Source organism: Ranitomeya variabilis, chromosome 7, assembly GCF_051348905.1.
Source record: "Ranitomeya variabilis isolate aRanVar5 chromosome 7, aRanVar5.hap1, whole genome shotgun sequence".
NCBI classification, from domain to species: domain Eukaryota; kingdom Metazoa; phylum Chordata; class Amphibia; order Anura; family Dendrobatidae; genus Ranitomeya; species Ranitomeya variabilis.
In genome coordinates, this window is record NC_135238.1 from 153,748,792 (window position 1) to 153,774,475 (window position 25,684).

General features: G+C 40.9%; 1 protein-coding gene across 2 annotated transcripts in view; it reads right to left on the reverse strand.

The window, feature by feature from the left end:
• Positions 1-9,334: 9,334 nt before the first annotated feature.
• The window catches only part of CDK15 (cyclin dependent kinase 15), a 550,498-nt gene continuing 534,148 nt past the window's right edge, over positions 9,335-25,684 (reverse strand). For both annotated transcript variants that reach the window (XM_077272097.1, XM_077272099.1), the window contains 2 exons: positions 19,058-19,178; positions 9,335-10,084 (listed from right to left, as the gene is read on the reverse strand). In XM_077272097.1, coding sequence (XP_077128212.1) covers positions 19,069-19,178 — 110 coding nt within the window. In that variant the 3' untranslated portion in view covers positions 9,335-10,084; positions 19,058-19,068. The remainder of the gene's footprint in view (positions 10,085-19,057; positions 19,179-25,684) is intronic.

A 25,684-nucleotide genomic window follows, 5' to 3' on the forward strand; every position in this document is an offset into this window, starting at 1 on the left:
CTGGTGAATTTCAAACAATTTGCAAGTCACTTAATATGGACCAACATATTACGCAATGCAGAAAATTGCATCAGTCAAAGAAGAATTACATGCCTGAGGGCAGGCTTCCCTGTAATGCCTTGCAGCTAGCACATAACACAGTCAATCAGGGAAAACTATCATGTCATGTATGAAAGCCGAGGCAGGGAATGCAGCAACCATTGTGTGGTGAATCTGGATCCCGAGAGGACATCACAACTACCAGCTTAGCTATTGAGATAGGGAAAGAAAGCCGTAATACACTGAAGAAACTGAACTGATCAGTGTGTAAGTAGAAGAGGCTAGAGGCATATACATTTTTTTCAGGGCAATTGAAGATGTAGACTACAAATGTTGGACTGGTAAAACCTTCCCAATAGTATTAGTTTTTATAATTATGCTTAATTATTCCTCTTGAAAGTAAATAATGTTTATATTGATTTTAAGCTGTACTAAATTAATTTCGTTACCTGAAACCTACGAGGAAGCACAAAATAGAAAGACAAAGTTTCTATGAATTATACATAAAGCTGCAAATGAAAGAAAGAAGGTGAAAGAACAAAATGTGTCGGCTCCGATCATACTGCTTGTGAATTCTCTCACCAGCAGTCTAATTAAGAGTCCATCAAGGCTCAGGAAGGCAGGTAGGCAGATGTCTTGTTCCCATCTGATGGAAGGGACTTATCTACAAACTTTCTGTTTTGTGTTGATGCATCTGTGAATAACACTCTGATGAGAGTCATGTGCATGGAGCCTGTATGGCAGTATAGAGTACTGTTTTCACAGAATCCAATGGAGCATTGTCACAATTTCCTTCAGTTTCTCATGCCAATCAGAAAAAAACCCAACCTTACATGCTTCCATACAAAACACTAAGCATACAGAGATGCAGTAAAACAGTACATATATTCAGGTTATATGGAACTGTAACTGTAAAGGCTATATACATATCAGATGAAAGTCATCTAAACCAGCAGTACATCTGAAGTTGCACATGAGGCCCGCCTCTTGATTCCTTCGCGATAATGTCGGTGGAGAGAAGGATAGGGCCAAGTGTGGACATATCATTGATGCAACCAGTACATCCACACAGGGGACTCCCATCTCTAAAGCAGGTAGAATTGTGCAATAACTTGAGCTATTGGACTGCAAAGGGCCCATATATTGTTCTTCCACGGGGACATTCATCTGTTTGTTTTGTGTCCGCAACTGGATAGAGCACAAAGATGGACATTACATTGGTGCAATCTGTGCAGACATTCTCAATAGATAGGAGAAAAAAGGGGGCCTACTTGATGCATAGAGGTGACCTCTGCACTGATGGAGCATCAAATTAGAAGAATGATGCAAGTGATTCATTGTGTACTGCAACTGAAAGTGGACATAACATACCAAACCCAAGGCATCAAATAGGGTCTACACAAACCAACAGAAGGTGCTTGCACTGCATTGATCCAGAAGCCAGAGGTCCAGCAGATGTTCATTTGATCTCTAAGACCATCATGGTTCAGAGCAAGATTGTAATGAATGCCGGAATAGTGATCTATCTTCTTTGGCAATGAGTTCAGCTTTCATCTTGGATACAATGATAGCCATAGATTGGTAAGAAGACCACAGGGCAATGCCACGAAGAGGACTGTCAGCCTAACACACTTTCAGGCCATCTCTCCTAACCCTGCAACCCTTGCATAAGCACGCTCAACTCGGCCCAGAGCGCATGTGTTCCTTATAGGAAGAGGGAAATCTGTCGCTACTAGACTTCTAGCAGTTGAAATCTAATTTGGAAGCCTCAATACATATTAGATGGCTGATTAATCCCATCAATAATAACATCAAATTTGTATTAGCAGATTTAGTTAGATGAGCATAAAACTTTAGACTGGATATAAAGTAAATGTAAACATTAGGGATAAGTGAACCCAAACTTTAACACTCGGGGTTTGTACCCAACACCTAGTATCTGGTACCAAACCCCGAACACTGACTTCTTACTGTATGTCCATGTTACTGTTCAGGTTTGGCAGCCTAATAAAGCATGTTGAAAGGCTGCAGCACAGCCAATCAACAAGCTTTAAGGTTGTGGGCATTTCCAGCCCCATCACAGCCATGCCAAGTATTGGGCATGGATGTGATTGGTTGGCGCAGCGCGTGAAGTTGTGAAATAAATAAATCATTCATTTTTAAAAATGATGTGCAGTCCCCCCTATTTTTATGACCAGCCAGGGATAACAGACAGCTGTGAGATGGTCTTATTATGCTGGGAAAGGGCTAATATCCATGGACCTTCCCAGCCTATTAATGTCAGCCCCCAGCTGTCTGTCTGCTTTGCCTTTGCTGGTTATTAAAAATTAGAAGATCCTAAAAAAAATAATGTAGAGTTCCCCCTACTTTTAATAACCAGCTAAGGCAAAGCAGACAGCTGGGGGCTGATATTAATAGGCTGGGAAGGTCCATGGATATAGGCCCATTCCAAGCCTAATAAGATCAGCTCTTCAGCCACCCCAGAAATGGGACATCCATTAGATGCACCAATTCTGCCACTTAGTCACAGCTCCTACCGATTGCAATGGTGTGGTGGCAATAAGGGTAATGGTTTCTGGGTTGATGTCAGCTGTGTAATATCCACTGAACATCAAGCCCATGGGTTAGTAATGGGGAGATGTCTATCAGACACTTCCATTACTAATCCTATTGTCAAAAGAAATAAACACACACATAAAAATCGTTTTGAACCTTCAGTTCACCCCACAAAGTATGATGTCACAACAGTACCCCCCGCACATTATGAGGCATCCACTGTGTCCCACAACATAGTGTAATGCCCCTACAGGGACCTCCAACAGTATGATACCCCAACAGTACCCCACCACCGACCTCTCATGTAATACGATGTCCCCACAGTATGATGCCCCTAATCACCTCTCACAGTATAATACCCCTGCACAGTATTATGGCTCCCACAATTCCCAAACACAGTATAATGCCCCCGACATATCCCCACACAATTTGATTCCACCACAGCCATTATACACAATATAATGCCCCCAAAAAACCACAGTATGAAGGCCCCAAATCCTCTTCTTCACACAGTATGAAGGGCCCACAGCACTCCACACACAAAATGATGGCTCCACATGGTTCACCACATAGTATGATGCCCCCACAGTCCCTTTACACCCAGTATGATTGCTCTGTCATAGCAGCAGGCACTGAGCTTTTGATTTGCACAGTAAAGTGCATGCATACTAAATATTTAAAGTCTCCATGACCAATACCAAGATGTACATCTCTACTGACCCAAAACCACACGAAAAAGCAGACTCTAATAGGCTCCTAACCATTTAAAAAGCCCCAGTAGTTTTAAGATTTTGTTTTGTGAAGTGATGAAACAAAACTTGAACTTTTTATATCAATGGATCAGTGTTAAATTTATGAAGAGGAAGAATGAAGCATACACTAAAAAGAACACCTTGCTTACAGTGAAGTATGTCAGTGGCTCTGTGGTGCTCTTAGTCTTCTTTATTTCCACGTGCACTGGAAACCTGCAGCGTATCTAGTGCAAGACAAATTCATCAAGTATCAGGAAGGTCTAGGAGAAAACATCATGACTTCTGGGAGGAAGCTGTAGTGTTATTGAGGCTTCCAATAGGAAAATGATCCCAATCAAAGCTCAAAGTATAACAAGACTTGGCGTCAAAAGAAGTATTACTAGATTCTGGAGTGGCCAATAGCTGACAAAATTGAAAAAAAGGCAGTTGTAGCATACAAGCCTAAGAAGACAAGCAAAATGGAGGTCACGCCATGTAAAGAACTTCCTGAGACTCACAGGCAGGAGCTGGTGTCTGGCTTTGCAACACATGTCATAGGGGACAGCCAAAGGGGACTCTAGTAAGTACTAAAGACACTTGTCATGAAAGGGTTGAATAATTCTAAAACTGCAGTAGTCATAAAACATAGCATTTTGTATTGAAATTGGAGTAATGACTAGTTGTGTGAGAGGTAGAGATGAGCAAATTTGTTTTAGTAGAATTGACTTCTCAAATTTTAAAAAAATTTGGATTCTCCAGAATTCAAGATTTTTGCAATTTGCTCCATGCATATTTAGCAAAATGGCAGCTAGCTGGCCATCATTTTGTTCAATTATAGAGGGACAGCAAATTGGTAGAAAAAAAATTAGCATTCATCTCACCACTCACCAGTTGTGCCTCCCCCATAGCTCCCGCATCTTGCTTTCCGGTCCTCTATGCCTCTTCTTTTGACCTGCACATGCATCTTGTTTGGCCTACTTTACTTGATGGGGGTTAGTGACACCGAGTAGGCTTCTGATATTGAAGGGCATATTGTGATGTCATGAGATGTATCCTCCAAGGCCCTAACGTTTTAATGTTGCGAGTGAAGCAGGCCAAAGAGGAATGTGCGTGATGGGGAAAGGCAAAACAAAGAGGCACGGAGGCCATTACAGTGGGATGCGTGGGCATTGGGACAGTTGAATAGTCATGTAAGTATTTATTTTTTTCTTTGCATCCTATTGTTATTATCTTCTAGGGCTACAGTATAATCAGATACATTCAATTTACATTAAATAACTTTGATACGAACTGAATTTCCCTGTGAAATTCAATATTTACCAAATTTGAATCTCAGCAGATTTGCTCATCTTTAATTGAGGGTATATAAATTGTTCTTGTTTATTTGTTAAATGTAAGCAGCAGAAAGTTTGTAAATTTTGCTAATAATCTGAATTTGCAAAGGGGGGTCCAATAATTTTGATTACACAAACAACAACTGTAGGTGTAGGGACAACGATTTAGTGTCCATGGCTACTGCAAAAAAATAACAAAAATGTTATTCCAATTTGTGACTCCATTTTTCCAATCAAAATGTATTCTATTATATTTCAATGGAAGCATTCATCATTTGGAACTATGTTTAGTTATGGAACCAGGTATACATTTTTATTAGGGTATAAAGCTATATTTCTAGGTGGTCAAAACACTACTTGAAATATCTTTTACACTTCTTCTAAGTCTATAGTTTCTGAGCATGATTCCTTTAAAGTACGTTTCCCCTAGGGAACAAAATAGGACAAAAATAACGTTCACTCTGAATTCACACACTGTATTTGGCACCATATTCTCCATAATGTTGATAATCAATATATTTTATTCTACCTCAGTGTTCCGCATGGAAATCTGTGTGCCCCCTTTCTCCAAGGGCTAGGTGATAACTTCCTGATTGCTAAGTGTCTGACCACTGGGACCCCCACCGATCCCGAGAACTGGGGATCTTCAAAATATCAATAGAATGGAGGCCGATCATACAAATTATTGATCCATTAGTTATTTCAGTAGTGCTGAAGACTAGACGAGCGCAGCACTCAGCTATATCCAGCGGACCTTTTAGGAGTGATTGGTGTGGCAGTGTGCATGATCGACCACAGCTTTAATTACACTCTGAAGAGCCTTGCTTCTCAGGATAATTAAGGGCCCAGTCTTCGGGAAGTTATCCCCTATCATAAGAATAGGCGGTAACTTTCAAACTTGAGAATACCCCTTTAAGATATAGCTTTAGATATTGCATTAGAATTTTCAAAAATAAATATTTTCTTTAGAGAACGATCCAGCGGAAAAAAAAAAATCCTATCCACCAAAGAGTTTGTAATGTATCAGCATTTATTTAACCATTAATGTATTTTTCTGAAGTGATACAACTCCCTGAAGGTTGAGTTCTGAAAGGAGTTCTCCCTTGTCCTCTGTTGCTGCACATCACTAATGATGCATTATGTGCAGGATTCGAGGCTCTACACCCCCACTACTTTAAGCAGCTTTTCAAGAACATTGTAATACAGTGGGAAACACGTTATTTTCTTCAGGTGTGATCAAGAGGTTCCTCTTCCGCTGTCGGCGAGATGACATATTCCAACACAGAGTAACTGCCTGCAACATTCTCTCATTATCTTTGGAAAATTACTAATGAGGGAGAGGAAAAAGATGGTGTCTGCTACTTCGACCACCTGCTGGGGAGGTAATGAAGCAGTGTCTTGCTATGGTGGCACAATCACTTTTATCTCTGGGAACCCCAATCACCATTTAGAAATGACACCTGTCATGACAGAAATGTGGGGATTTTAATCTATCATTAGAGCTTTCTTTTGGCTTTGTCACTTCTAATCTGCCACTTACAGCTGGTAGCAATGTGGAGAAAAACAATATTTGTGTAGGGCAAGAAAGGTTTCTGACGCTTGGTATTATAGGAAATGTACCATATTTTCTTGCCATTTTCTAAGAAAGTCACTAAAGCTGAGTATTAGTCCTCAATAATACACAAGCTACCAAGCAAAAGTTGATTTATTTCTTGATCATTTCTTATCTCATTGATTAGATTCCATGTTTCACAGCATTATCTGCCAGTGAATAAATTAATGAGAAAAGTAAAACAGAATGTCAAACTGCAGGAAAAAAACAATTACTCAAAGGCTTCTTTCACACACTTTTTTGGTGCATCTTTTTGCCAAAATAAAAAAAAAAACGTAAAAATGACACGGATTTTTTTTTTTAAAGGCACATGTTTTGCTTGGCATATTTAGTGTTCTTTTATGATATTTTATTTTTCTAATCAATTGTTTTTAGTTGCATTTCTAAGATTCCAAGTCATAATTATATGATATATAGATCACGTGATTAAAAAAAATTCTTCTACAATCACAATATAAAAAAAACAAAAAAAATACAGCAATCAAAAAACAAGAACACAAATAAAAACATTTTTTATACAGGAAGGTGTAAGGGTACCGTCACACAGTGCCATTTTCATCGCTACGACGGCACGATCCGTGACGTCGCAGCGTCGTATGATTATCGCTCCAGCGTCGTAGACTGCTGTCACACTTTGCAATCACGGCGCTGGAGCGATGCCGAAGTCCCCGGGTAACCAGGGTAAACATCGGGTTACTAAGCGCAGGGCCACGCTTAGTAACCCGATGTTTACCCTGGTTACCAGCGTAAACGTAAAAAAACCAAACAGTACATACTTACATTCCGGTGTCTGTCCCCCGGCATTCTGCTTCTCTGCACTGTGTAAGCACCATAGCCGGAAAGCACAGCGGTGACGTCAGACGTCACCGCTGTGCTCGCTTTCGGGCCGGCAGGCGCTCACAGTGCAGAGAAGCTGAGACGCCGGAGGACAGACACCGGAATGTGAGTATGTACTGTTTGTTTTTTTTACGTTTACGCTGGTAACCAGGGTAAACATCGGGTTACTAAGCGCGGCCCTGCGCTTAGTTACCCGATGTTTACCCTGGTTACAAGCGAACACATCGCTGGATCGCTGTCACACACAACGATCCAGCGATGTCAGCGGGTGATCAAGCGACGAAAGAAAGTTTCAAACGATCTGCTACGACGTACGATTCTCAGCAGGGTCCCTGATCGCTGCTGCGTGTCAGACACAGCGATATCGTATGGATATCGCTAGAACGTCACGAATCGTACCGTCGTAGCGATGAAAATGGCACTGTGTGACGGTACCCTAAGGAAACAGTACATATTTATTTAAGAAATGTCAACCATACAGCAGGTTGTTAGTAAAATAATGATACTGTCCAAAGAAAAAAATGGTAGTGAAGAAAAGTGACACTTTTCCTGGTCATTATATGATTTGTATCCTGATTTTTTCACTAGTTTTCCTCTTTTCAGTTTCTCTGACCTATTCTTTGGAGACTAGCTACTATGATCTTTCCCATACACTGTAAAAAACTGAAAATTAGGGATTCCTGCTCTTCTTTCTCTGTAGGGTACTGAGTAACATAGTAACATAGTTAGCAAGGCCGAAAAAATACATTTGTCCATCCAGTTCAGCCTATATTCCGTCAGAACAAATCCCCAGATGAACGTCCTTCTACAGAACCTAATAATTGTATGATACAATATTGTTCTGCTCCAGGAAGACATCCAGGCCTCTCTTGAACCCCTCGACTGAGTTTGCCATCACCACCTCCTCAGGCAAGGAATTCCAGATTCTCACTGCCCTTACAGTAAAGAATCCTCTTCTATGTTGGTGGAAAAAACTTTTCTCCTCCAGATGCAGTGAATGCCCCCTTGTGACCATCACCTTCCTTGGTATAAACAGATCCTCTGAGAAATATTTATATTGTCCCCTTATATACTTATACATGGTTATTAGATCGCCCCTCAGTCGTCTTTTATCTACACTAAATAATCCTAATTTTGCTAATCTTTTTGGGTATTGTAGTTTCCCCATCCCCTTTATTAATTTTGTTGCCCTCCTTTGTACTCTCTCTAGTTCCATTATATCCTTCCTGAGCATCGGTGCCCAAAACTGTACACAGTACTCCATGGGCGGTCTAACCAGAGATTTGTACAGAGACAGTATAATGCTCTCATCATGTGTATCCAGACCTCTTTTAATGCACCCCATGATCCTGTTTGCCTTGGCAGCTGCTGCCTGGCACTGGCTGCTCCAGGTAAGTTTATCATTAACTAGGATCCCCAAATCCTTCTCCATGTCAGATTTACCCAGTGGTTTTCCGTTCAGTGTGTAATGGTGATATTGATTCCTTCTTCCCATGTGTATAACCTTACATTTATCATTGTTAAACTGCATCTGCCACCTCTCGGACCAAGTTTCCAACTTATCCAGATCCATCTGTAGTAGAATACTATCTTTTCTTGTATTGACTGCTTTACATAGTTTTGTTTCATCTGCAAATATCGATATTTTACTGTGTAAACCTTCTACCAGATCGTTAATAAACATGTTGAAGAGAACAAGTCCCAACACGGACCCCTGCGGTACCCCACTGGTCACAGCCACCCAGTTAGAGACTATACCATATATAACCACCCTCTGCTTTCTATCACTAAACCAGTGATAGAATCACAAGGTGATGTAACGCATGACCCCTGATCTTCCTCCCTTTGCACACGCTCATTAGAGGTTTCAATAGAAAAGATGTTCATTGTGGCTAATGTAAATGTATTATTTACTGAAAAATCTCCCCGATAAACATATCGGCAGTCCAAAATAAACGTTGGTGGGAAGGAGATCTGAGGCACACATATACTGACTGTCGGCTGAACCCGCCAATATATTTAAAGTCTAATAAGTATGGTGGTCTTACAAGGACCTTCCACCAAGCCCTAATGTTGTTATTGGTGCCAATTTGCACCATAACAAAACTACATCGGACCCTTGGATTAGTCGACTGTTGCACAGAGTAATAATCCTTTTATATTATATATTTAGTGACAAATTAGCTAGCCGCAGAATGCTAATACCAGAATTAGGCACAACAAAGAATGGTATCATATAGAAGTTTATTTTATATGATTTCAGCAGTTCTTGACTTCATATTTAAATGTACAGCAACAAGTTCATCAGCAGTACTATGCCTGTTAAAAAAGTGAACATTTCTAAGTTTCATATTCTCATTTCACTCTAATAATACCACAATCTGTAGATAAAAGGTATAAGAAACCTTTCTCTATAATGTTACCAATTAAGTAATTACTGTAAATCATTGCAGGTGGCAAAATGACACCACAATTTTGCTTTTTACTCTGCGCTCACTTTGGATGGAGTATGTTCGGCATGTGTCCAACAAATTTACCAAGTAGGGAGGCAGATGATGGCTCAGGAGCAGATTGTATTTTCTATCTTAAGGACATTCAAAGATGCACCAAATTTTTAGGAGGCGTGCTTGTTAATAAATTTGGTACTTATTAATCTAGCGAGGTATGAAATGTCGGTGGTAATAAATGTGGGTTATAATGTTATTCTGAAGAAAAAGGAGTACTACTGATCAACTGTCTCTATTAGACAGTCTTTGCTATTCAAAAGCAGCAAAGCTTCAGGAGAATTGATTATTCCCGCCGTGGAGAACTGGATAAAGCAGAGTATATATTTTTGTAAGGTGCATTATTCTTCCATTTTATTTCAAGATGGCTTCTCTAATAAGAAGGCAGCAGGTTGGGGAAGGTGTGCAAAGTAGGATGGAAGGCTGGTACATTCAAACAGGTGCATACAGAGCCTATGGCTGACCATCCATCTAGATAAAAGAAGAAAGCGAGGAGTTATTTATAAGCATTAAACAAGTAATATATCACACAACAATAAGGCAATGTATTCAGACTAGTGATGAGCAAGTATACTCGTTACTCGAGATTTTCCGAGCATACTTGGGTGGTCTCTGAGTATTTCGGCATGATCGGAGATTTAGTTTATGTCAATGCAGCTGCATGATTTGCGGCTGCTAGACAGCCTGAATACATGTGAGGGGTGCCTGTTTGTTAGGGAATCCCCACATGTATTCAAGCTGTCTAGAAGCCGCAAATCATGCAGCTGCGTCAACATAAACTAAATCTCCGAGAACGCCGAAATACTCGAAGACTACCTGAGCATGCTTGGGAAACCTCGAGTAATGAGTATACTTGCTCATCACTAATTCAGACATAAGGATTAGTGATGAGCTAGTATACTCGTTGCTCGAGTTTTCTCGAGCATGCTCAGGTGGTCTCTGAGTATTTTGGCGTGCTCAGGGATTTTGTTTATGTCAACACAGCTGCATGATTTGTGGCTGCTAGACAGCTTGAATACATGTGGGAATTCCCTAACAAACAGGCACCCCCCACATGTACTCAGGCTGTCTAGCAGCCACAAATCATGCAGCTGTGTCGACATAAACAAAATCCCCGAGCACGCCAAAATACTTGGAGACCACCCGAGCATGCTCGGGAAAATCCAAACAACGAGTATACTCGCTCATCACTAATAAGGATCCGAAGCCTAAACTTCCTAAAAAGACACTCATCACCATATTTCCAAGTTTACTTAGAACAGTGATGGGTCTCATAAGAAAGTGATCTACAGCAAATAAAAGAGAAACAAAAAGCATGGCGTACAGTAATGGAACAAGCCAAACTTAATCAAGTCCAACCATTTACTTCCTACTGGAATCCATTCCACTGATCATCTCCATCCCTCTAGAAAAACATGAAATAACGGAATTATCATATGACACAGCGCTTTGTATCACGCTTCTTACTTCCAGAGTGTAAATAAACAAGCAGACTTTCATTCAATAGCCATTATACATTTACAGAATGATTCTCACTTATGATGTGCACGTTTGTTGTATTTTGAAAAGTGTTTTTTTTATATATATACTAAACTATATATTTTTTAAGTGTTAAAAGTGACCACAGGTCAACAATTATTAGTCCAAAAAAATGTTTTGTTTCAATCTGTTCCTGAATTCTGGAATTACAGCCAAGTAAGCTGTTTATTACACTACCCACCTGTAAATTTAGTCAGGTACCTACTTGTGATCCTCCTTCGACCCATCCCTAGAAGCTAAAATGAATGGAAAGTCTCTGCAAAAAGTTGTTCCTGCCGTCAAATACCCGGCACATCTGTGAATTATACAGGGCAAAGGGCAGGGTGTAATGCTTTATAAGCCATGTATAGGGGAATTGAACCCTTGCCTACAGGTTCCCCTCACTAATTATAGCTGCTTATTGGGGGTCCCAAAGGAACATATAATCATCATAACATTGGGAGAACTTTCTAAAAGGACAAACCTGCTGCCCATTTCGGCATTAAAGTGATTATACATTATTAAACATCAATGTTGATACATTTTTAATCTAATTAAGTTTAATTTTCCACCCTGATTAATTTCACATAGATTTTTCGGACATATTTCCAAAATAACAATAATAATAATCTTTATTTTTATATAGCGCTAACATATTCCGCAGCGCTTTACAGTTTGCACACATTATCATCGCTGTCCCCGATGGGGCTCACAATCTAAATTCCCTATCAGTATGTCTTTGGAATGTGGGAGGAAACCGGAGAACCCGGAGGAAACACACGCAAACACAGGGAGAACATACAAACTCCTTGCAGATGTTGTCCAAGGTGGGATTAGAACCCAGGACTCCAGCGCTGCAATGCTGCAATGCTATCCACTGAGCCACCATGCTGAGTGGATACTGAGTGAAACTACTGCATAGAAGAAGACTAGGGGCTTACTATATAGTGTGTTAGGCCAGTCTCACACGTCCAGATAATTCCGGTACCGGAAATATCGGTACCGGAGTTATCCGTGTCCGTGTGTCCATGCGCTCACGTGGCACATCAGTGTGGCACACGTGCGGCAGCCGTGTGGCACACGTGCGGCAGCCGTGTGCCACCCGTGTGCCACATGGACCGTGCAGGAGACAGCGCTCGAGATAAGTGCTGTCCCCTGCATCTGGTGCTGAAGCCGGATTCATTCCTTCTTCCCAGCAGCGTTCGCTGGAGAGAAGGAATGAAAAATCATTGTTTTTTTTTTTTTGTGTGTTTAAAATAAAGATCCTTGTCACCACCCCCTCCCACCCCCTGTGCACCCGCCCACTGGAAATAAAATACTCACCCGGCTCCCTCGATGCTTCCTCTCAGCGCCGCAGCTTCTTCCTGTATGAGCGGTCACGTGGTACCGCTCATTACAGTGATGAATATGTGGCTCCACCCCTATGGGAGGTGGAGCTGCATATTCATCACTGTAATAAGCGGCACTACGTGACCGCTCATACAGGAAGAAGCTGCGGCGCTGAGAGGAAGCATTGAGGGAGCCGGGTATTTTATTTCCAGCGGGCGGGCGCACAGGGGGTGGGAGGGGGGTGGTGACAAGGATCTTTATTTTAAACACAAAAAAAATAAAAAAACAATGATTTTTCATTCCTTCTCTCCAGCGAACGGTGCTGGAGAGAAAAAATGAACGCTGACATGTGCAGAGACACATTGATTTTAATGTGTCTACGTGTGTCAGTGTCTCCGGTACGTGAGAAAACTGTCACCACATGTACTGGAGCCACTGACGTGTGAAACCGGCCTTAAAGGGATTCTGTCACCATTTTTATGCTATTTAATTTGAAAAAAAAAAGATGTAGGTGCTAAGACGTAGGAGACTAATTCCAGCAATGTGTCACCTACTGGGCTGCTTGGTGCAGTTTTGATAAAATTACAATTTTCCCTTCTGCAGCTTTAAAAAAAAAAGAAGCAATATTAGTCATTTAATTTAATGTACATTTGGAGAACAACACGATCCTCTTTCTCTCATCCCGGTACGATGAGTGTAGCGGTTCCGGACTGCAGCGGGACCGCCCCTGGGTGAGTATAATCTAACCTCTTTTTCTCATCTTTCAGGATACAGCAGGGGCTTATCTAAAAACTGAACTCCTCGTGTTCTCTCCCTCTACAAACCTACCTTTGCCCGACATTGCCATCTCTGTGTGCGGTTCCACCATTACTCCAAAGCAACATGCCCGCTGCCTTGGAGTCATCCTTGATTCCGAGCTTTCATTCACCCCCCACATCCGATCACTGGCTCGCTCTTCTTATCTGCATCTCAAAAACATTTCCAGAATTCGCCCTTTTCTTACTTTCGACTCTGCAAAAACTCTTACTGTCTCACTTATTCATTCTCGTCTGGACTATTGTAACTCTCTACTAATTGGCCTACCTTTTACCAGACTCTCCCCGCTCCAATCTGTCCTGAATGCTGCTGCCAGGATCATATTCCTCGCCAACCGTTACACCGATGCCTCTACCTTGTGCCAGTCATTACACTGGCTACCCATCCAATCCAGAATCCAGTACAAAACTACTACCCTCATCCACAAAGCACTCCATGACTCAGCACCACCCTACATCTCCTCTCTGGTCTCAGTCTACCAACCTACCCGTGCCCTCCGCTCTGCTAATGACCTCAGGTTAGCATCCTCAATAATCAGAACCTCCCACTCCCGTCTCCAAGACTTTACACGTGCGGCGCCGATTCTTTGGAATGCACTACCTAGGTTAATACAATTAATCCCCAATCCCCACAGTTTTAAGCGTGCACTAAAAACTCATTTGTTCAGATTGGCCTACCGCCTCAACGCATTAACCTAATTATCCCTGTGTGGCCTATTAATAAAAAACAACAACATAATCACGTTCCTCCATCATGTTCTCATACACTTTATGCAGTTAATAGCCTCTGTGTCTGTACTGTTACATACTTAGGCAGTTAACTGGTTCATGCAGCTTTACATGAACACCCGAGCCTTACACTATGGCTGGTCCAAATAACTAAAGCAATTGTTACCATCCACCTCTTGTGTCTCCCCTTTTCCTCATAGATTGTAAGCCTGCGAGCAGCAGGGCCCTCATTCCTCCTGGTATCTGTTTTGAACTGTGATTTCTGTTATGCTGTAATGTCTGTTGTCTGTATAAGTCCCCTCTATAAGTTGTAAAGCGCTGCGGAATATGTTGGCGCTATATAAATAAAATTATTATTATTATTATTATTATTACAGCATTACAGAATGCTGTAGATAAGCCCCTGATACTGGTGGGCTTAGCTCACCTTCGATTTTGGGGGTGACAGGTTCCCTTTAAAAATGATATAAATGTGGTATCACTGTAATGGTACTGACCCCACTAAAGCTACATTACCAATTTTACCAAATGCAGAACAGCATAAAAAAAAACAACAATTCCTGAATTGCTGGATTTTGATAGAAAGTGACCAAAAAAATTATGTGCCCGAATATAGTACCAATAAAAACGTCAACTCGTCCCGCATTAAACAAGCCATCACATGACTCTGTGTTATGATCCTGGTGGTTAGAACACATGAACTGACCTGATAAGTAAACCCAAAAATACGGACAAGCTCTGGGAATGTGGGAACTTTACTGACCGCAATTCTGATCCTATCAAACCACACTATAGGCAGCCGTGGAGCGTTCCTAGCTCGGCCTAGACGCCTCGTTCACAGCCTGAGAAACTAGCTACCCCTAGAGAGAAACAAAGCCTCACTTGCCTCAGAGAAATTTTCCCCAAAGTGTAAGCAGCCCCCCACAAATAATAACGGTGAGTTTAAGGGGAAAACACAAACATAGAAATGAAAATAGGTTTTAGCAAATGAGGCCCGCTAATAACTAAAAGTCAGAAGATAGCAAGGAATCTGTGCGGTCAGTATAAAATACTACAAAAGTATCCACGCAGAGAATACAAAAAGACCCCCACACCGACTCACGATGTGAGGGGCGCAACTCCGCACCCCAGAGCTTCCAGCTAGCAATCAAATAGCATATAAGCAAGCTGGACTGAACTCATAACATACTGAGAAACATTTTCAAATAGAAATGAGCAAAAAAGGACTAGCATGAACTTAGCTTCTCCACGAGGAGACAGGTCACAAGGGAAGTCCCAGAGAGATCTGAACCAGTACTGAATACAACGACAGCAGGCAACAAGTAAAGGTCCAGATGGAGTTAAATAGCCTAGCAGGAAACGAGGCAGCTGGAGTCCAGCTACAGACCAGCCGTAACACTAAAAGCCACCAGAGGGAGCCCATGAACAGAACTCACAAAGTACCACTCATGACCACAGGAGGGAGCCCGAGAACGGAATTCACAACACTCTGTAGGCAGGAATATGGAAAAATTATAGATATCAAAATACGGTGATGTTTTTGCATTAAATGTGTTTTTTAGTGTTACCAGCTAAACATAAAAAAGGACAAAAAATCTAGTATCGCTGTTAATCACACCGACCCCAAGAATAAAGTAATCTAATCACTAATACAGCACGAGGAATGGTGTAAAAAATAAATTCTTGACTTGCTGATTTGTTCATTCTGCCTCCCAAAGATTACAGTAAGACTCGGCGCACATTTATCCTGCGCTCTGTGCTGAGTTCTTGAACCAGCATTTCCATGTAAATATCTGAAATACATGACTTAGACTGAACCAATAATGGAAGATTTCCTATTATGAGGCAGATGGAGCCACTCTGGATGTTGTCTGGCCTATGATTAAGCGGTGTCCTTATTTTTAAGCGTGCACAAAAGAGCGGTCGGCCATAGTTTTCTGCACCTCTGAAAAGAAGGACAACGATGAACAAAGGAGATATGGAGTCCAGAGTAACTCTGCTGCCTCATTATAGTGAAGGGTCCCTCGGGGTTTTCATCTGAATTACGTCATTTGGAGATTTAGAAACCCCGATAAAAGTGCTCAGTGTAGAGCACTCGATAAATGTTTCCAACAAAAGCTGTAACTCAATCCACAAAAAAAAACCTCTCTCAGGTCCGTCATCTGTTAATGGAAATATAGAGGGCTTCCATGTTACTGGTAGTACAAAGGCTCTGGAAAAGTACTATGGCTCCTCGCCCCCCCAAAAGAAATCCCGAAAATGTTGCACTCCCAAATAGAAATGCCCCACAGTGTGCCTAAACCACATACTTACTCTGGCCCACTCTCTGTATACAGCCACCTGATGAAGACGGAGCTGTTCCGTCGAAACGAGATGTGGATTTCAATAAACTAAAACTTTTAATCCTTTCATCTGTGTCTTGTGCGCTCCCATGTGACCGGAGTATCCTGCAACTCACTAAACCACATATAGGGTCCACATATTTGGCATTTCTGTAGCTATGAGATCCGGCCTAATTTATGGGTGTATGTCTGCAGAAGTATGAGCTGGGCATAATGTACTGGGGACTGCAATGTACTGGGCACTACAACGGCAGTTTATAATTTTCATTCAGCAACATCCACTACTGCTTGTTTTTGGAAAACATCCATTGAGTTAAAATCATCACTACACCTATTGATAGATTACCAGAGGGACATAATCTCCAAAATGGGGTCACTTGAGGAGGGTATTCTGTTTTTCTGGCACTTAACGGCTCTGTATATAGAATCCGCAAAGTTTTCTATGATAATTTGTTCTCTAAGAGTCAAAAAGCACTCCGTCCCTCCCGAGTCTCGCCGTCTAGCTAAGCAGTACTGTACAGCCACATATAGAGTAATACTACATCCAGCAGAAATTGTGTAACAAACACATTTTCCAGTTTTACTCATTTCCCCTTGTGAAAATGCCAAATATAGGGCTATACCAATATTTTTGTGGTAAAAATGTAATTATTTTTCTTCACTGCCCAATGGTATAGATTTTGTTACACACCTGTGTCATTACTATGATCACTGCACCTTACATTAATTCATTCAGAGGTGTAGTTTGTAAAATGGAGTCACTAATGGCGATGTTCTGCTGTTTTGGCACCTCAGGGCTCTCCCAGTGGGTCATGGCACCTGCAAACCACAACAGACAAATCTACACTACAATATGGCGCTCCTTCTCTTCTGACCTTTCCACTGTGCCTGAAAAGTAATTACCAATTACATGTAGGGTATTGGCGCAATCAGGAAAAATTGCATAACCAACTGTGAGGTGTATTTTTTCCTGTTACCCCTTATAAAAATTAAAAACTTGGTGTTAAAACAACATTTTAGTGGCAAAAATGTAATTATGTTTTCTTCACCGCCCAATGGTGTAAAATACCACGAGGCACATGTGGTGTCAAAATCCTTACTGCACCCCTTTGAATTCATTGAGAGATATAGTTTGTAAAATGCGGTCAATTTGGGGGGGATTCTGCTATTGTGGCACCTCAGGGTCTCTGCCAATATGACATGGCACCCTCAAACCATTCCAGCAAAATATGAACTCCAATATGATGCTCTCCAAACATATTTTGGGGTCCATTTTTTCCAGTTACCCTTGTGAAATGGACAAATCTCAGGCTAAAGCAACATTTTTTACAGGAAAAATGTATTTTTTCATTTTCATGGCTCAATGTTATAACATTCTGTGAAGCACTTTTGAGTTCAAGGTTCTGACCACACCTTCAGATAAGTTCCTTGAAACATGTAGTTTCCAAAATTTGGTTCCTTGTGGGGGGTTTCCACTGTTTAGGCACATCATTGTCTCTACAAACACAACATGGCGCCCGCTATCTATTCTAGCCAATTTTGCGCTCCAAAAGCTGAAGGGTGCTCATTCCCTACTGAGCTCTGCCATGCGCCCAAACAGTAGTTTCCACCATATATATTGGCGTACTCAACAGAAAATGGACCAAACAATGTATAGTCCAGTTTCTCCTATTACCCTTTTAAAAATGCAAAAATTGAGGCTAAATCAATATTTTGGTGGGAAAAAGTAAATTTTTAATTTTTTCCTTTCACACTGCTTTAATTCTGGCAAAGCCCCTAAAGGGTTAATAAACGTCTTGAATGTGGTTTTCAGCACTTTGATGGGTGTAGTTTTTAAAATCGTGTCACTTTTGGGTATTTTCTTTCACATAGGACCCTCAAAGTATTTTAAAAAGAGATGTGGTCCCTAAAAAAATTGGTTTTCTACATTTTGTTGGAAAAATTTGAAACTGCTGATAAACTTTTACATTTTTTAAGCTCTTAACAAAAAAAAAATTAAGTTTAAAAAATGATGCTGATGTAAATTAGACATGTGGCAAGTGTTATTTATTATCTATTTTGTGTGGTATAAATATCTGGTTTAAGGCCATAAAAATTAAAATTTTGAAAATTGCAACATTTTCTCATTTTTTAAAAAAAAATTTGGGATAGTTTCATAAATAAGCTAAAAAATTATCAAACAAAATTTACCACTAACATGAAGTACAATGTGTCATGAAAAAAAAATCTCAGAATCACTGGGATAAGTTGAAGCGTTCCAGAGTTATTACCTCAAAAATCGACAGTGGTTAGGATTGCAAAAATTGGCCTGGTGAGGAAGGTGAAGTATAAAGAGTATACAGTAAGCTGTTAGGCCGCCTCTAGAGGTGGCAGAATGCAGCCAGAAGTTTAATTATTTAACTCTGTCTATTCAGGGAATTCTGACCTCTATCGTAGAGAAATGAACCTTTGCACTATGATTTTGGGGTACACTTTCAATTTGTTATTTATTGTTAATGATTTTCATCGTGTATGCTGACACTGAGTGACTTTGTATTGTAAACCCAAACAGAAGAGAATGATGTGAGTAAACATCTATGTAACATTATTTCTCTATTAAAGTAATAACATGACAAATATGAAAAATGTAAGTAAATACTAAGCATTACAAAATGTATTATATGTATGTCCTAATGACACATAATTGTGTGATTTGCACTGGAAAGACTTACCTCTGTAATGTTCACCACGGCTTATGATGTGCGGTTGGCTGAGAACTTTTCCGATGAGGGATTATCAGATCTCGAATTTCAGGTTTAAGACTCAGCCCAGGAACAGTGAATATGGACCGCACTAAAAGTAACACATGCAGAGTTAGTCTTCACTCAGAGTTTTCTTTAGTTATATGTACAAAACTTTAGTGCCTGTGACGGAGTGTAAAAAAACACCAAATGCACTTGTCCAGCCAGAACTAACCACATTTTCTGCATAGAGAATTTTGTAGCATAAGGAATTGACGTGGTTCTAGACTCAATAGTACATGTAACTTTGTATAGATGGCAAATTAGCTTTGCGCTCTCTTGACTTACAACATTGCATTAGAATAGTACCTTTCTTGACATTCACTTACTGAAATACTGTCAGACTTTATTCTGTCATAATGTACACATAATGTACACCACATTCCAAATTATTATGCAAATTGAATTTAAGTGCCATAAAGATGTATTTTTATTGTTTTTCAAAAAAACTCATGCATGGTATTGTGTTTCAGGGCTCTTTGGATCACTGAAATCAATGTCAGATACCTGTGATAATTAATTTGCCTGGTGAGCCTAAATAAGGAAAAACTACTTAAGATGTACGTTCCACAATACTAAATTGGCTACAGGTTTTAAGCAATGAAGGAAAGAAAAAGGATCTCTCTGCTGCCGAAAAGCATCAAATAGTGCAATGCCTTGGACAAGGTATGAAAACATTAGATATTTCCAAAAACTTAAGAGTGATCATTGTACTGTGAAGAGATTTGTGGCTGATCTAGAACACTAATGGATTTGTGCAGAAAAAGGCATAATGAGGAAGGTTTCTTCCAGACAAATTCATCAGATTAATAGAGCAGCTGCTAAAATACCATTACAAAGTAGCAAACAGGTATTTGAAGTTGCTGGTGTTTCTGGAGTCCCATGAACCTCAAGGTGTAGGATCCTCCAGAAGCTTGCAGTTGTGCATAAACTTACTATTTATCAGAATGTTTGTTCCTGATTATTGGCCTGTGTACACATGCTGGCAGTCACCTGATGAATAAGTAAAATGCTTTTTCCTCAGGTGATTATGCCAGGATAAAAATTATCGTTATCAGTAGCACATCACCTCACGTAAACAGGTGATATGCTAGCGCAATATTATGATGCTGTATGAGGATAGAATGATGGTATTAACAATTGTTCTTTTCCTAGCATTATTCATTGACCTTTGGAAACAGGCCAGTAAATAAACGCCGATTGACTTGGATAAAGTCATCCGATTAACGCTCATTAATGGGCCAAAGCAAGACTGTCTAAGTAGATATTTAAAGGAATCGTCTCATGAAAACAATCTGCTTGGAAAATATAAGTCATCTTGGTATTTGGAGCCTTAAAATGCACTTGCAAGTGGATTGTCTTAGGATCCTTTATACATCCAGATAAATAAGTAGAGAGCAATCATTACTAGATCAATGACGGGATCCCATGAATGTTCGCTTCCTTCACGTCGGCAGCTCATCCCTTGTTTACACAAGTGGGCGTGCTGCTGACCAAAGATAATTTTATATTAGCATAAAAGATGAGTTTTCTCATTTGTTGCTTGATGACTAGGCAATGATCAACAATGAAGATTCGTACAATTGTTCTTTTGTAAAATCATTGCCATATATAAAAAGCCCTTTAATTGACAAAATCTTTTTAATACCATGTAAGAGGATTAATGCTAAGGGCCTCTTTCTCTACTCTCACCCTAGTGGGAACACTCTTTATTTACACAGACATTTGAGAACTTTTTCTTAACATTTTCTTATTCTCTACTCAGCGCCAGCTGATAGTTGCTGGGAAGTCTTATTTTTGAAGATAGATGCCTCACCGCTCAGTGAACACCCACATGTATCAGGTCCTGTATGGTAGGTTCATAGGATATGGTTCATATGATATGGTGCATATGATACTGTACATGTGTGGAATCTGTCTACATTAAAGAGTTGAGTAACGTTGTAAATACATCGTGTTACTTTTTATACAGGTCCTGAATATGTCTAAATAGATGGTGCATTGGTAGTTTAACATTGTAAAAGGCTAAAAGCCCCCATATACATTAAACTAATGTCTGCTGAACCCGCCAATATCGATGGGTGCAGTCAACGGTCTAAGGCTAGATTCACACATGTGTGTAAGTATTAGACAACCATAGTTTTGGCCCAAATGCAATTCCTCAAAACATTGGATTGGAATCGGACCAATAAAATTCAATGAGGCAGTGCACATATCCGATTTATTTCTCAGACTGAGAAAAAATTTGCAGCATGCACTATTTATTATTATTATTATTATTATTATTATTTATTTACGTAGCACCATTAATTCCATGGTGCTGTACACGAGAAAGGGGTTACGTACAGAGTTATAGATATCGTTTACAGTAAACAAATTTACGATGACAGACTGGTACAGAGGGGAGAGGACCCTGTCCTTGCTGACTTACATTCTATGGGATATTGGGGAAGAGACAGAAGGTCAGAGGTGCGGTAGCTCTGGTGGTGGTGAAGTGGCAGCTCTGGTGGTGGTGAGGCTATTTGTTCTGATAATCGGATGGCACGCACCCATCCACTCTGACCAAACTCTGACCAAACTCTGAAACAAAAGTGTGATTAGCATAATCAGACCTATTCTCGGATGGAGAACATATGGTCATCTGCATCTGCCCTTAACATCTGAGAGAAACGGATTGATTGTTTTTGCAGGCATTATCCTAGTTACTTACATTAGTTTTTACTCAACCATTTCTGTTGAAGACTGTGTGAACCCACTGAGAATTGGTTCAGAATAGGACATGCTGAGTTTCAGAGGTCTCACCCGTTATTTTCACAGATGTGTGAATGGATCTTTATGGACCACCAAAGTGCTGTCGGACAGCATTTGGACATTTCACAGGGATATGGAAATGCATCTTTAACAATGTATGAGATAAAAATGGATGAAATTCACCAGGGTTCACACAATAATCCAACCCAAATGTAAAAAATAGCCCATTGGTTAGCACACTGCCAGTATCACCATAGGCAAAAACAATCCATTGTTCCCAGTACGATCAAAGGGGACCTAAAGAAAAGCATAACCAATCATAATAGAATCACTCCAATATTTGTATGCTTATGCCCAGGTGTATACAGTAATAAAGGAACGATCTCACCCGTCTTTGTTCCTTTCACAGTTGATACGGTTAGATTAGTCCACAGATGTCCATTACTTCAGGGGGAGGCCTTACATCTTCCATACATCACCCCTTACTCAGATCACTTCCGAGACCATAAACTAAACATCCCCACGTATAGACATCTCCCAACGCGTTTCTGCCGGCTTAATCATCAGGGGAGAAGCCGTTGGATAAAGAACGGGGATAGAGTGTGCGGTCACTCGCCGCACCTAACCATAAAAAAGCGGGCTTACCGCGTGTGTCCGGATATCTTAAATAGGACGCTGAATCTAAGAGGAGGATCGTCACATCCGGTGCATCCCGGGCTGGCACGCAGCCGTGAAGCGCACATACTCCTTCCGGTCGCACTGTAACTAAGGGCCGCGCAGCTGCTATGCGCGTCACGTCCGGTATTTTGTCATGTGGAACGCACCGTGAAGCGCATGAATTGCTTCAGTCTCTACCAGATAGTACACAAAACCGCCGTGGGGACAATGCTTGAAATATGAAATATAAAGATCCGCATTAGGGTCTATTATGCTACGTTTCTCCCCCATAGGTAACAGGTATTATAAACCTGCATTTTTTAACCTATAGAAAAAGGGGGGTAAAATTTATCAAATTTACATCCTCACAATCCTCACATCAGGAGGAGGATTCATAACATAGGGGCAATTGGTGGCTATGATTTTGGAGCAAAAGACAAAAGTCTCTCGGGTGCATGAGGGTTTGAAATTATATTTTTATATTCTTGATCCCAAATACCTTGTCAGGGATCAAGAAGGAGGACAGAGCATTGGAGAAGGACCTAAACATTGTAGACAGGGTGGGATATATTGACCGCCTTGGCACATAAGATGGGGAGTCTGACTGAACCTGTTAATTCCTGCTCAAATCCTGCCTGGTCAGTGGGGGTTGGCAGGCACCCTAGGATAGATACGAGATGGCGCCCCCAACTCCACGAAGGCTGACCCTATAAGGCCCTGTTAGACCCTCACTAGATTCATGTCCTAACTCAGTGCAGGAAAAATATAGGTAAAGAGTAAAACTTGAGGGGATATAAAAAGAGAAAGGGGGGTTTTCAATGACAGGAGAGTATCCATAATGCAACCTATTCATTTTCCCTGTTCATGAGACTGCCTGACCATGGAGGTTGGCACCCCATATGGACGAAGATGGCGCCCCCATTCCTCGACGGCTCTCCCTAACAGTCCCTATCAAAGGAAGCAACTGAAAGTTAGGGTCTCATTTAGACCCCATGGTTGTTGTGTCCTTAGACGATAAATCCATTTTGTCTCGCATTGCAGAACCCTCCTGTCCCAGTTGCCCCCCCTTTTTGGTGCAATTACCTTATCAATTCCCATAAATCTCAAACCCAGAGTCTCCCCATTATGGTTGTGGACCATATATCTTGCCAAAGGCGTGTCTTTTTTGAGGATGATATCTCTCAAATGTTCGCCCACCCGTCTCCTAAACTCTCTTATGGTCTTACCAATATACTCCATGCCACTAGGGCAGGTTGTTTTGTAAATTATTCCCTTAGATCGACAATTTATGAAATGGTAGATGTTATATTCCTTGTTTGTAACATTACTTCTAAAAGACTAACCAGTGTCTATAGCAGGACATCCCACACATCCACTGCATCTATAACATCCTTTTGTCGTATTTGTAAGCCATGTTTCATTTTTTAAAGGAGAGAAGTGGCTGTTCACCACCCTGTCTCCTATTGATTGACCTTTCTGGAAGGTGATCAAGGGGTGGGATCCCACCATGTCTCCAATGTCGTCGCCCATCTGCAGAATGGGCCAATGTTTATTCAAAATTGATCGGACCTGTGTCGCTCCAGAGTTGTAAGTCGTAATAAAACGACAGGCAGGGGATTCCTCTTTTTTATATATCGGATTTAATAGTCGGGCCCTATCCATACTCCTCGTCTCTCTGTAGGCTTTTCGGAGGATACCGTCCAGATAACCTCTATTTAAAAACCGTTCTCGCAGATCTGCCGCCTGTTCCTGATAATCATGTTCCGAAGAGCAATTACGACGTACCCTCATGTATTGTCCCTTAGGGATCCCCTTCTTCAGAGGGACTGGATGATAACTGTCCCATCTCAGTAGGGCATTTGTAGATGTGGGTTTTCTATATATCTTTGTGTCAATTCTGCCATCTTGTGTTTTTTTATATTAATATCTAAAAAAGGAATCTCCTCTTTCTGATATTCAAAGGTAAAACTCAAACCCATGGGGTTGTCATTTAGTTTGGTCACAAAATTGACAAGCTCTGGAACGTTACCCCTCCATATCATCAGCATGTCATCGATATAGCGTGCCCAGAATGTTATCTTTGAGCATTCCTCAGAAAATTGATCACTAAACACAATTGTCTCCTCCCACCAGCCCAGGAGCAAATTAGGATACGATGGTGCACAAGAATTGCCCATCGCAGTACCCCTGAGCTGGTGGTATATCGTACCATTAAACACAAAGACATTCTTGGTTAGACAGAACTCCAGTAGTTTGATAACAAACTCATTATGATTGGAGCATCGTTGGCCCCTGCCTTTCAGGAAATATTCAACTGCATTAAGGCCGTCAACATGATTGATAGAGTAAAGAGCCTCCACATCAATGCTACACAGAATAGAGTCTGGCTCTAAGACTACCCCGTCCAATTTTCTCAATAGATCCGTTGAGTCTCTGGTATATGAGTTTAGAGCAGTGACAAACGCTTAAGAATATCATCCAAATAGATCCCAATATGGTGACAGATGTTATCGATGCCCGACACTATTGGTCTCCCTTTAACTGGCAATAGACCCTTATGAACCTTTGGGAGACAATAGAATGTTGCCATGACCGGATATCCTGGATTTAAATAATCATATTTGTTTTTATCAATGACTGATCTAGCGAGTCCCTCATCCAGAATCACCGTCAAAGCCTTAATAAAATCCGGTGTCGGATTACTGGGTAAACGTTCATATGACTCCTGATTATTCAAAATCCTTTCACACATATCATGATAATCCGAATGATTCATAGCAACAATATTTCCCCCTTTATCGGAGGGCTTGATGACAATACTCCGATACTTAGGCCAGGGTCACACTTAACGTCTGAAAAGTCGTCGCACAAATGTTCTCCATATGGTTATCCGCGTGTAATGCGTTTGCAATGCGATGATGCAATTTCCTAGCACCTTTGTATCTGTTTAATATGCATATGGCTTTACATTTCTCACTGCTTTTCCCCAATGAATTTAATGGCTCAATGGGCTTAAATGAGGAAAATGTGTGCGTATTTCGCGCAAGTCACACGGATGGTCCGTGTGGTGTCCGAGATTTTCTCGCACCCATAGGCTTGCATTGGCGAGACTCAGGCTATATACGTGTACAATCCCAGCATGCTGTGATT